The sequence below is a fragment of the Balaenoptera physalus genome (assembly GCF_965194825.1).
Source record: "Balaenoptera physalus genome assembly, chromosome: 10".
Classification (NCBI taxonomy): domain Eukaryota; kingdom Metazoa; phylum Chordata; class Mammalia; order Artiodactyla; family Balaenopteridae; genus Balaenoptera; species Balaenoptera physalus.
Genome location: NC_138889.1, coordinates 59,096,914 through 59,109,830, shown reverse-complemented (window position 1 = coordinate 59,109,830; position 12,917 = coordinate 59,096,914). Strand labels below are relative to the sequence as shown.

General features: G+C 36.0%; 1 protein-coding gene across 12 annotated transcripts in view; it reads left to right on the top strand.

Annotated features, from left to right (window-relative positions):
* Window positions 1-12,917, top strand: part of EMSY (EMSY transcriptional repressor, BRCA2 interacting) — an 81,158-nt gene that overhangs the window by 53,273 nt on the left and 14,968 nt on the right. For 11 of the 12 annotated variants that reach the window (XM_082477810.1, XM_082477805.1, XM_082477811.1 and 8 more), the window contains 3 exons: window positions 1,242-1,415; window positions 3,396-3,594; window positions 11,219-11,383. In XM_082477810.1, coding sequence (XP_082333936.1) covers window positions 1,242-1,415; window positions 3,396-3,594; window positions 11,219-11,383 — 538 coding nt within the window. The remainder of the gene's footprint in view (window positions 1-1,241; window positions 1,416-3,395; window positions 3,595-11,218; window positions 11,384-12,917) is intronic. The other variant, XM_082477812.1, reaches the window with a different exon arrangement.

The window sequence follows — 12,917 nt, the reverse complement described above, 5'->3', positions numbered from 1 at the left end:
AAAAAATAGCCTGCTAGTTGGTTTTGATTGGTTTTGAGTGGTCTTTATAATTATACCTGGACAGGGCCCATTGAGCTACTTAATAGAAGGGCATGCCCACTTGCAAACTAGCAGCTCTTGGCAAATGAGCTAGAGCTCTTTCCAGAGATGCTGCTGTGAAGGGTGTACGTGTATTAAAATAAGTAATCACATGATTGGCAGACACTCCATGTTTCCCTTAGATAACTGCAGCAGATATTTAAACATGTGAATTTTGTAATCATTTATCTCTAAATTCACAGAGTGATTACCTTTTTGCCAGCTCAACTGGGTGCTTTGTTTTTACTGGCTGCTAAGTTTAGGTGGCCACACATTTAGGTGATGATGACTAAAAGAAAAACTGATAAGGTGAAAAAATTTCAGATCCTTTCCTTTTTAATTTTATGGATTTTAATTTTTTAAATTTTAATAGTTTAGTAAAATGACTGTATTTGAATTTAATTTAGTTAAGCTCAAGTATTGACTCCATAAATGACCAGAAAATGGTTCTTAAGAATAAAGCAGATGAAAATGGTGAAAAGTTAATGGGCTTAAACTATCTAGTTAATAGACTAAAGTGATATTAGTAACATGCTGATGTGGGAAATGTCCTAAGTTTTTTCTTTGTATTTTCCCATGTAACCTCAGAAAGAATGTTAATACCTTTGCTGATTTCATCTCTTGCCCATACTGTTTCACATAGGCATTCTGCTATATATCCTTATAATTTCATGTTTGGGGAACTGAGGCAGTTTATTTTGTATGTGAACATTTAGCTATTGGTAAAATGCACAGTAATTTTTTTATTACACATATGTTCATTTCAGATAAACTGTCAATAAAGTTGAATGTTGAGGGGACAAGACCTATAGTCCCAACAGTTAGAGATAACCATTGTTAGCATTTTAGTATATATTCTTCTATAATTTTTGACTCTATTTTATATACATATTCTGTGAATGAGACAGTATAATAAGTATTCTTACATAAGGTGATTTTTTAAATTCACTCACCAAGAAATATGTAATGCCTTCTTAGGACAGAAGGTTGGTCAGAGGACTTCTGAGATCATTTCAACTAGGTCTAAGATTTTTGATCACCTGGAAACATTGTACTTTGTTGCAGAGTTTACAGCCCTTTGCCCATCATCCTGGTAAAACCTTTCTGTGATTTTCAGTGAAAAAATGCATATAAATCTCATATATTTACTGACTTCAATTTAGGGAGAAAAGACTATTCAGACGGTGCCAACAGGAGCAAAGCCAGCTATTATCACTGCTACAAGACCCATCACCAAAATGATTGTAACTCAGCCAAAAGGAATAGGTTCCACAGTTCAACCAGCAGCTAAAATCATCCCAACAAAAATTGTTTATGGGCAGCAAGGGAAAACACAGGTATGCTAAGATATGGTGATTTTTCTTGACTCTGGTATATTTCAAATTCCTAGAAAAGATCAGTAATATTTAAAGAATCAGATTATTAGAAGTTATGATTGAATGTGTATAATCATCTGTTTTCAAAACAGTACTTTTCAGTACTTAAAAAAATATATATCTTAAATATTTGTGTCATGTCATGAGCAAAGTTTAGAGAACAGAATCCCCTTGGAGGCACGGTGGATAAGAATCCGTCTGCCAATGCAGGGGACACAGGTTTGATCCCTGGTCTGGGAAAATCCCACATGCCGCGGAGCAACTAAGCCCGTGCGCCACAACTACTGAGCCTGTGCTCTAGAGCCCGTGCACCACAACTACTGAGCCTGTGCTCTAGAGCCCGTGAGCCACAACTACTGAAGCCGTGCCCCACAACAAGAGAAGCCATTGCAAGGAGAAGCCCACGCACCGTAACGAAGAGTGGCCTCCGCTCGCCACAACTAGAGAAAGCCTGCGTGCAGCAACGAAGACGCAACGCAGCCAAAAAAATAAATAAAATTAAATCTTTGAAAAAAAAAAAAAAGAATCCCCTTGGAATAAAATTTGCTGAAGGTATATATTGTTTTTTGAGAAGAAGATGGTTGAGGGATGATGGTAGTTATTCATAATCTCTCAAAGAAAAGTATTTTTTTTTTATAAGCTTATATGGGCTTTGAAAGCACTTTGGATATTATAAAATTTGATTTACTTGAAACCTAAATAATGGAGAAGCTGGAGATGTTCATTTTTCAACAAGTAAACGATAAGGGAGCTTTTCTGGAGATTTGTCTGGGAAATTGAGGCTCGGGATTTAATCCTGTGTTGCTGGGCTACGTTTATCTTGCAGGTACTTTACTTTTCTGAGAATATCAAAGGAATCGATGTCAGCTTTGGTTGAGAAATGCTATCCTAGGATTTTTGTAAAAGATACTAATTTACCTATAAACTAATAATTTGCCTTTAGAATCAGTTCCCTCAGTGTTATAGCCAAATAGTTTACATATCTAAACAGTAAGTTTTGTGATTTTCTAATAAGTTCAAATTGCCTTTAAATTTCAACTGTAACAGTTTCATTTGCTCCATCATCTAAGTCATAACCCATGTTTTCATTCTTGAATTTTTGGAAATGGTGACTTAAAGAGTCTGAAAAGGTTTAGAAACTTATATATGGGAGAAATAAAAAATAATTGTGGTGAAGTAACATTTTTATTCCATGCACCCAATTGAAGTTAACTCCCAGAGTCCACAAATTTTGAAGTGGAATGGTTCACTGTGAAACTTTTCTACCATTTCACTTGTTGTAGTGTCTGTGGTTTTGACCTTTGCCAAGAGTTGATCTATCGCATGTTCCTTATCGATTCTAATAGTTGTCTAAATTAGTGTTCCTCTGGGGATTTCTTCAAAGATGACTTAGGTCCTTAGCAATTTTACTTTTTGCAGTTGTGTTAATTAGAAATTTAATTTGGTTGCTAAAGAAAAGAAACCTGAAGAACAGTGGCTTAAACAAATTAGGGTTTCATTTTTATTATGTTGATAAATATTCAGAGGAAGGAAATCCTGGACTGTTATTGTGACTCAAAAATTCCCCTGGGAATCTAGGCTCCTTGTGTCTTTCTGTTCTGCCATCCTTAGTTTGTGACTATCATTCTACTGTATAGCCTACAGACTGTAAAATGACTCCTGAAGTCATTACAGGCAAGAAAAAACAGGGGCAAAGGCTCTTGTTAGAATCATAGCTGTTGTAATGTAGCATGTACCGCTTGAAATTTTGTATGTGGCCTGCTATAATTTGTTCATAGATTGAATTAGTCTTTGATGAACAGTGCTGTGCCCAAAGTATAATAAATGTACAGAGTACTGTTTTCTGTGTCAGAAAAGTATTTGTTTCATCATGACCTAGAAGTTAAGCATTTTTTTAAATGCTCTAAATTTATACTGGTTGTATTTTTGCTTGTGTTCTAGGTTCTTATTAAACCTAAACCAGTGACGTTTCAAGCTACAGTTGTTAGTGAACAAACAAGGCAGCTGGTCACGGAAACATTACAGCAAGCATCCAGGGTGGCAGAGGCTGGTAATTCATCTATTCAGGAGGGAAAAGAAGAACCACAGAGTTATACAGATAGTAGTTCCTCTTCTACGGAGTCCTCCCAAAGTTCCCAAGGTAAGATCCATTTTACTTCTGATTTATGTAATTACTGCTGACTTAGTGCCCTAGTTCCAAAATAGTTGAATCTAGGGATCTCAAACAAACATGTATGCTTTGACTTGTTAGTTCTTTTGATTTTATTGTCTTTTGTTTGATATGTAATCAGTGAGCAGAAGTTCTGTTTTTGGTAAGGCTTATTACCATCCTTTCCTGCCTGGCATATGTTCATCAAGTAATTGGTAAATTTTAGATGATGATTTTGGCAGGTAGGTATTATCAAACTGGATAGAGCTGTGATTCCTTCTGTTTGCTTTGAGTAGGTAGGAGAAGTATGCAAGAAAGTTGAATATACCTTTTGAAATGGTTGTTGCTGAATCTTGAGAAAGGATCAAGGTGGTCAGAGGTGGGGCCATAAGTGGGCTGTAAGTGGGTGATCATACATTGCAGTTTGCATGGGACAAGTCTTAGTTTATTTCTGTTCTAGAATAATTAGTAATAGCATTCGCTTTCACTCTCAAAAGTGTTCCAGTTTAGATGGTAATTATATGGTTGTCCTAATTATAAGGAAGGTGCTATGAAGCCAGACTCCATAATAGGGAAAATCATTATCCTTAGTGCTATTTTAATTATGTTGTTCTAGGAAGTCACTTGAAATAGACTCATGATCATAAGCTTTGAGACTCTCTACAAATATAGTACCCGTGTCTGTCAGTTACCTTAACCACCCATATTGTCAGGTAGTGTATTTATGCCTGTACTTATAAGCTCTGATATATCCAAACAAAACTGTTTATCTTCTCTTGATCATTCGTCACTCATTCCATTTCCTCTCCTCACCTCTCCATTATTGTCTCTGGAATGCTTTCTTAGCACCTTCACTTTTCTAATACAGTTTCTTCATATTGTGCAGGAATTATTATTTTAACTCTTCAATGGAATCTTCCCAGATTAGTCTTACTAATGGTTCAAATTGCTGATTATTCCATTAATTCAATTTGACATTTATTTATTAGTTTATACTGTGTATTGAGCTTCATGAGAAAGCTTCATGAAGGAGGTAGCATTTGAAATGGTCTTTGAAAACTCATCAATTAAAAATTAAAATGTTGATTTTAACAAACAAACAATATGGCACTAATTTTAGAAAATGGATAATTTTCTTCTGCATATTATCAATAATAGTAATATTTTCTGAATCAATTTGCTAAGATTTAATTTATCATTCTGTATTGATTATGAATCAGTTTATGTCTAGTTATAGTAAGATGATGCTTATTCTCTATTTCTTTTAGACTTACTGATTTGATATGTATAGAGTCCATTCTTAGTTTAACTCATCAGATGCTTTTTTTTCTCTTTTATTTTTAAGTCTGTAGTTATTTGAATAATACCAGCCTTTTTTTCCCTTGAGAAATATTTTCATAGTGGGCAGGTAAAATGTTTAGGTTACGAATTGGTACTGAAATGGGGACCTGAACAGTAGATGTCTGTGTATACATGATCTCAGGTTATCTTTTGAAATTGCTAGTTTTTTCCCAAGAGAGCTATAAGCCAATCATTACTTCCCTAACATGCCATTTCATTAGTGAGCCTTCAATTTTCATTCTAAGAAAGGGACAAAAATTTGGCTGTTTTTGGAACTGATTGAGTGTAAAGTTTTCTGCTCTTTGATCTGTTACTATACATGGCATCATTTATTTTTATTTTTGTTGTTTATCTTTCATTGCATATTACTTCTTTTTAGAATATTCTGTAATACAGAAAAAATTCACCATTCAAAGTAGGTATATGTAATATAGTTGACTATAAAGCCAGTTGTTATAATCCGCATTTACTCCTCTCACCGTATCCCTATATAGTTCCTTAGTACATTCTCACAAAGACAAGGGGCTGGGAATATATATGCTATGATTTAACAGAAAGGGATAAAGGGCTTTTTTGGGTTTTTGGGGGTTTTTTTTGGCCACACCTCAGGGCATGTGGGATCTTAGCTCCTCGACCAGGGATCAAACCCACGCCCAGTGCAGTGGAAATGCAGAATCTTAACCACTGGACCACCAGGGAAAGGGATAAAGGTTTTGATCAGTCTAAGACTTATGTTTGGTTTTCGAGGTATAAGAGGGTCATACCTACGGGGAATAGAAGCACTATATAAGAGTCCATTCTTTCTTTATATTGCTTTTGTAGTTTTTAGCGCACCTCTTTTTAGTAACTTTTAATGTAATTTCAAACTTAAAAAAGTTGCAAGAAGATTGAAAAGAACTCCTGTGTATATTCTTTACCTAGATTCACCACTTATTTGTATTTTGCCCTATTTGCTTTGTTGTTGATTCTCTTTCTGTCCCCCTATGTGTTTATAATTTTTAAATTTTTTAACCATTTGAGAGCAAGTTGTAGATATTATGTCCTTTACCTCTAAATACTTACATTTGTAGGTTTATATTTCTTAAAGGTTAGTCTGTTCATAACTAAAATACAGTTATCAAAATCAAGACATATGAAGTTACAGTTCTGTAATCTACAATCCACTCAAATGTCATCAGCTGTCCAATCATGTTCTTTGTAGTTTTACCACCACCTGCCCCCCACCACCAGTCCACAGTCCAAATTAGGATCATGCATTACATTTAGTTGCATTTAATGGTCATGGCTCTTTATTTTCCTTAAATTTGGATAATCCTCTAGCCTTTCTTTGTGTTTCTTGATCTTGACGTTTTTGAAGGAAATAATCAGTTACTTTGTAGAATAGTCTTCAATTTGGTATTGTCTGATGTTTCTTTATCATTTGATTCAGCAGGAATTCCACAGATGTGATATATCCTTAGCTTTGTCTTATCAGGAGGCCCTGATGTCAGTTTGTCCCAATATTGATGATGTTAATGTCGATCTCTTGGTTAATTAAGATGATGTCTTCCCGTTTTTTTTTGCATTATGAAGTTACCATATTTCCCTCTGAGATTAATGGTAATTTATGGGAGATGCTTTGAGACTATATAAATACCACATTCCTCATAAAACATTTATCTACTAGTTTAAGCATCCATTGATAATTTTCTAAAGCCCATTATTTGTTATATAGTTGATAGTTGGCATTCTACTGTAAGAATGAATCAACTTTGCTTGACTTCATATCCTTTTTCTGGTGACTTCCTTTACACAAGTCTTAGAATAAGGATGTCTTTTATGCCAAGGAATTTCTTGATTCTTCTTGTGGTTTCTAAACTTTCCCCACCATTCCCCACCCGCAAGGAGGAGCAATTTAGGCCTTATACCTTATTTCTGAACTATCTCCTCACAGGCTAGAATAGAGACCTTCATCTTCACCTTGTTTTGGCACTTTCCTTGATCACCCTAGGAGGGTTCATCACTCCTTCTATATACTACACTTCCGAAGTTGCTTTGTATTTTATCATTGATCATTTTATTTTGTACTTTTTTTTGTTTCTTTAATATAATTATTTTCTTTTCCACTAGGCTACTAGCTTCTCAAAGGCAAGGATCATATTCATCTCTATATATTCAATATTTAGCGAAGAGGTTAGCTAGCTCTAAGTAGACACCCAGTAAAAGTCCCTGAATGAACAAACAGCAGAACAGCAACCATAATAACTGTGGTATGGAGTTAAACTTCAGCCTTATAAACTAATTTTTGTCGCCTGAGTCCAAAACATTTTTTCCTTTTTGGTGTTTCCCCTAACCTAGTGGGTGGGCCTTTTAAGCTGTATACCCCTGAAGTATTTTTACATACTGATAGATAGATGACCAACCCTAATAGTTCAAGGTCATACTTGCCTAGATCACTTACTGAAGATTGGGCCGTATGCCTTCCACAGCTCCTGAGCTTTCCTTCCTATTTGGATCTTCTTATTTTCCCTTTCTCACTTGGGAATAGGGTTATTGGGCTTATTGGGTTCTAGATTTTTTTTAAAAAAAGAAAGAAAAAATGTTAAAAGTTTTCTTTGTTTATATTCTCTTTATTTCCAAAAGGTTTTAAGGTAGATTAGCTAGAATATAAGATTATGTGAAGTAAAATGGAAGAGAAAAAGGAGACAAAATCAAGGGTAAGGATTTAAGATGGAACATGGCATGAGGCAAATATAAAAATGCATTCTGTAAAGACATTGCTTTAAGTAGGCCACAACTTGGTTTCTAGGATGATTCTTCCAGAAGCTTCATGATCTTGGTAGGTCATGGTGAGGGTGAGGAATAAATCGAGGTTAAGCAAAACATACTTATTGCAGAACTTTTCAGAGCCTTTATATGCTAATATATGTTATGAAAGATGAAGGATATAATGTAAAATGTCCCCAACTTTTTTGACCATGGAAACCTTCTTTTGCAGAACATCTTTTTAAAAAAAATGTATTTATTTACTTTTGGCTGTGTTGGGTCTTCGTTGCTGCGCACGGGCTTTCTCTAGTTGCGGCGAGTGGGAGCTACTCTTCATTGCGGTGCGCACGCTTCTCATCGTAGTGGCTTTTCTTGTTGCGGAGTGTGGGCTGTAGGCGTGTGGGCTCAGTAGTTGTGACTCACGGGCTCAAGAGCGCAGGCTCAGTAGTTGTGGTGCATGGGCTTAGTTGCTCCACGGCATGTGGGATCTTCCCGGACCAGGGCTCGAACCTGTGTCCCCTGCATTGGCAGGCGATTCTTAACCACTGCGCCACCAGGGAAGTCCCTTTTGCAGAACATCTTGAGAAATTAATGTTCTCTGGAACATGTGGGGCAAAGCTGTATAAGCAGTTAAATACTGTGAAGGCCTTGGGCTTTATGACAGTACTTCAGAGGGAAGGTACCTATTACATCATGGAAGGGATATAAACAACTTGGGTTTAGTTTAGAAGAGATGGTTTAGATGCATAAGGCATCTGAGAATCATTTTATATGAAGAATGGTAGGTGGAGACAGGACATTTATCATGGAGAAGAGAAGATGAAAATTGGGTGGGGTTGTGGGGGACACGGAACTGTTTTCAGTTATCTTGAGGACTGTGACATGGAAGAGGGAAAAGAATTGGTCTTTGGTAGGTACATGGACAGAGCTAGAACCATTGAGTAGCAATCAGAAGACCTGTTTCCACTCTATATAAGAAAATTTTCTAATTGTCATAACAGTGCAAAGATGGAAAGAAACTGTCTTAGAAAGTGAGTTCTGTGGTGCTGGATTCCTGGATTGTTAGGGATATTTTGAAGATGTTAGCATAGGATTGATGATAGTATTAAAAATACTTTTAGATTGTCTTTTCTAGCTGAGAGATCTTATGATTCTATGCAAATGTGATATAGGCTTTTTATAGTAAAGATATAGGAGACATTCTTCCATAGAGATGCCTGAATCTGCCTTTGGATATAGCAATACAGTGTTTGTCTCTAGTATCTAACATGTAGTAGATGCCCAATAAATATTTGTTAAATGACCTGTGGGGAAAGATATCTGAGGGTCAGTAGGCCATCATCCTCAAGAGACATAGGAAAGTCTAGATGGATGCACACTGCATAATCAAATGGATCAGGCTCCTGGTGTCTCAGTCATTGCACTCTGACCCCAGCATCAGACTTGGTAGGCAGTAGATTTATCTAGTCTAAGCATAAGCCAAAAGTAGAGAGGAAAATCACTCAAGGAGTGTTTTTCACATTTAGGTTCGTACCCTCATTCTGTGTCACAGCAGTTGGGGGTGCTGCATTGGTGCTTTGTATGGTCAGCTATACTTTCTGAGTATGGGCAGAAAGAGAAAGACCAATCTCCCCAGTCCCTATGGGATGATGTTATGTGGGGTGATGTCTCTGACAGGTAGTCCCATGTGGAAATTTGTTCTCCTTTTCCAGTCTTATTCTACCTTATCTCTCTACCAGTGCAGTTTTTGCTTTCTTCTGTGTATTCAGTGTGTGTATTTTACAGAGTTGGGTTGCAAAGTCATTCTTTGCCTATAGGTCCTCTCACCTAGCCAGGGGTACTTATAGCATCATGAGAAATTCTTAAAATTGAGAACTTAGTTTATATAAAACTAATGATTCCCTAATATAATCAGTTCTCTTAAGTTTAAATTCTATATATCAACTTAGAATGAGTAAAGAAAAACTGTTATATGCCTCATGTGGCATTTGATATTACTACAGGATATTGTCCTTCAATCATCTAGATTTTTTTTGAAGGTTTAATGGAAATTATACATCCCTGGTGTGGCATATATTCTACCTAGTGTTTAGGGGCTAGGGTGGGGAGCGGAAATACAATTTGTTAATGGTAAATAAAAATTCCAGATATTTTGTATACTGATTTTGTTTTCTTTGGGAAGACAGTTTTTTTGTTTTTTGTTTTTTTAAGAGTCATTCCCCCCCTGCTTCACCTTTTTGGACAACTTTGTGGTTTTCAAAAATATAAAGTTCATAGAAGGTTGAACTTAAGTTGTATTTATTCTTGGTTTTAGGGCTGCATGAATTCTTTTCTGTGATGCTTTCACTGACCATTCCAATTCACAGTAGTCTTTTGCTTTCTGTATAGTTGCCCTATTTGCCCTTATCATTTGACTTTATCCCAAAATACAAAGCTATATGTATATCTTTATTTTATGTCTCCTCCATTATAATCTAAACTTGGGAGTAAGAGTCATGCTTTTATAGCCTATATAATTTCCTGTGTGGTATCTTGGACCAAGGAGTTTAGGAACTTAACAATAGTCTGATAAAACCTACTTATTCTGTAGATGGAAAACTCAATAAATAATTTGTTGTTTGATTTGATGTGTATTTAGTATTTACATGCATACTTATATAGCATGAATATAATAAGCCTTGAGTTAGGGCTATAATTTATTTGGAAACTAACAAAAAGGCTTAGAACTTTTCAGCCCACAACCAGAACAACAACAACAAAATAAAACACTTCTATTGTCCTTCATAGTTTATAAAGCTCTTTTATGTATGTCATTTCATTATATCCTCAGAAATCCTGTGAGGTGGAGAGATAATTTTAGTGTTGCCATTTTAGAAAGAATGATGCTAAGACCCAGAGAATTAACTTGCTGATAATTGGTAGAGCTAGGACTGTAACATAAGCCTTTGAACTCCAAATGTTATATGTGTCATATCATGCTGCTTCTAGATCATTTATCCATTCTTGTTGTTAATGGACAGGATTTCCTTTCAGTAACTCAGCCATCCAATAAATGTTCACTGAATGCTCAGGTTATAATACAGAACACATTTTTAGGTGCATTGGGGAAAACAAGACTCATACAGCGTTTTGTTCTTACTGTACACAAACATGCACCCACCCACACAAACGCACACCTATTTATTATAGCAATTATAACATTGAATTGTAATTTGTCTCTTTACATGTCTGTCTCTCCAACCAGATTGTGTGCTTCTTGAGCATCCTTTGATTACTCTATGAGCTCCTTTATATCCTCAGTGCCAAATGTCGACTCTGGCACATAGGTGCCTAGTCTGTTGAATCAGTGAATGAATGAATAAGTGAATACAGACATGAAAGACATTATGCCCTCTGGGGGCTTACAGTCTTCTTGGGGAGATAAAGCATGAAGTTTGTAGTAAAACAAAGATTAAAAAAAAAACAAATTGTTTTTTTTTAAGAGAAACTTTGTTTATAGGGTTTTTTTTTTTTAACTAATATAAAACAGATTCCCAGCCTGTAGTTCATGTAATTGCTTCCCGGCGTCAGGATTGGTCAGAACATGAGATTGCAATGGAGACTAGCCCCACCATAATTTATCAGGATGTATCCAGTGAATCACAATCAGCTACTTCAACAATCAAAGCTCTGTTAGAACTCCAACAGACAACAGGTATGAATTCACATGCTCAATTGAATGAAGCATGTTTTCTCTAGAGATGGGTTGTGCTAAAATACTACTACTGTTATATTTTCTTTGTTATTATTTGAGCACATTTCCCCCCTCTGGACTTGTCTATAATCATTGGTGCAGTCTGTTTACTTGTCAGTTCATTAAGATGTTCACAGGAGTACTGAAGGATAGACTATAGTCAGTAGAAAGAAGACAAAAATGGCAGAGCTCTTTCTTCTCTGTCTCCTGCTTAAAATGGACAATCCTGTTGCCTTTTGTCACCAGAAAGGAGTAGGTCTGTCAATTCTAAGCACGAAGATAAATGCAGTACAGTTGCCAATTCTATTCAAGAATAGTAGGAGGCAGATTGGAGGGCCCCTGCCATCCTCCTTGATATTGGTGGGGCAGTTTTGTGGTCCTAAAACACCATTAATGGCCTTGCTAGCATTCTAATTTGTTTTTTTATCTTCATACTTCTTTGCGTAATTTAACAACTTGAGCTTCCATGCAAAGCTATTCTTATTTAACAAGATCCAATCAGTATTTCTAGTTACTAAATATCTTTGATAAGCTCTAGGCAAAACTGTGTTAGTTATACTGACTTTTCTATTATAATAGGTTAAATATTGTCAGAGTATTTAAGGGACCTTACCGATGATCTCATCCAACCCTTTCATTATGGATAAACAAACCGAGACCTAGAGAAGTTACCCAGTTGGTTAGTGGCAGAGTGAGAGTCCATGTCTTTTGATTCCTAGTTCAATGTCCTCTCTATTTGTGGGGTGACTTTTGTATTCCTTTGGTTTTGTTTTGCTTTCTTTGTTTAAATGATTATCTTGATTTTGTTACATTATATGCTTGGTGAGAATAATCTGAATGATCATTCAGTGTACTTAATTACTGGTTACTATTTGTTTGTAACATCCACTCTACACTACCCAAAGAATACTAGCTTTTATTGTAAGTCTTTGGTTAATCTTTCTGTTGGTGTTATTTTTGGCTTTAGGCATTTCCTCAGCTCCTTATCTTTTACATACTCAGCTATTTCCATTAAAGCCTTATAGAGGGTGGAAACCAAATGATTTTGTAGAAAAAGTGATAATATAGAAAGTTATTCTATCCATGGAAACCATTCTTGACTCCAGACCATTCCATTGACATTTTTGCAGGAACAGAGAGGCCATATTTTCCTGACACTGAAAATTTTTATTCTTTAAGAGTCACTAAAAATATTGTAACATTTCTTTGGAGATTATCTTGAATTTTTAATAGATCAAATTAAACTGGTCACTATTCACTGTGTTGTGCTCTTCTGGGCAGGTGTGCCCTAGAGCAAATCATGCTGTGTACTGCTTATTCACCCTTTGTTTTCAGGTTGGTGAACTCCACAATACCAGGTACGGCCTTGAAGAAGGGTAAAGGAAATGTTCTAAGGGGAGTATGTACAGGGGAAACAGATGCAATTGTTTGGCCTAGTGATAATAGGGGGGGATTTTAGTCTGATTGCATATGAGTTCTTGCTAGGCTGCTGGGT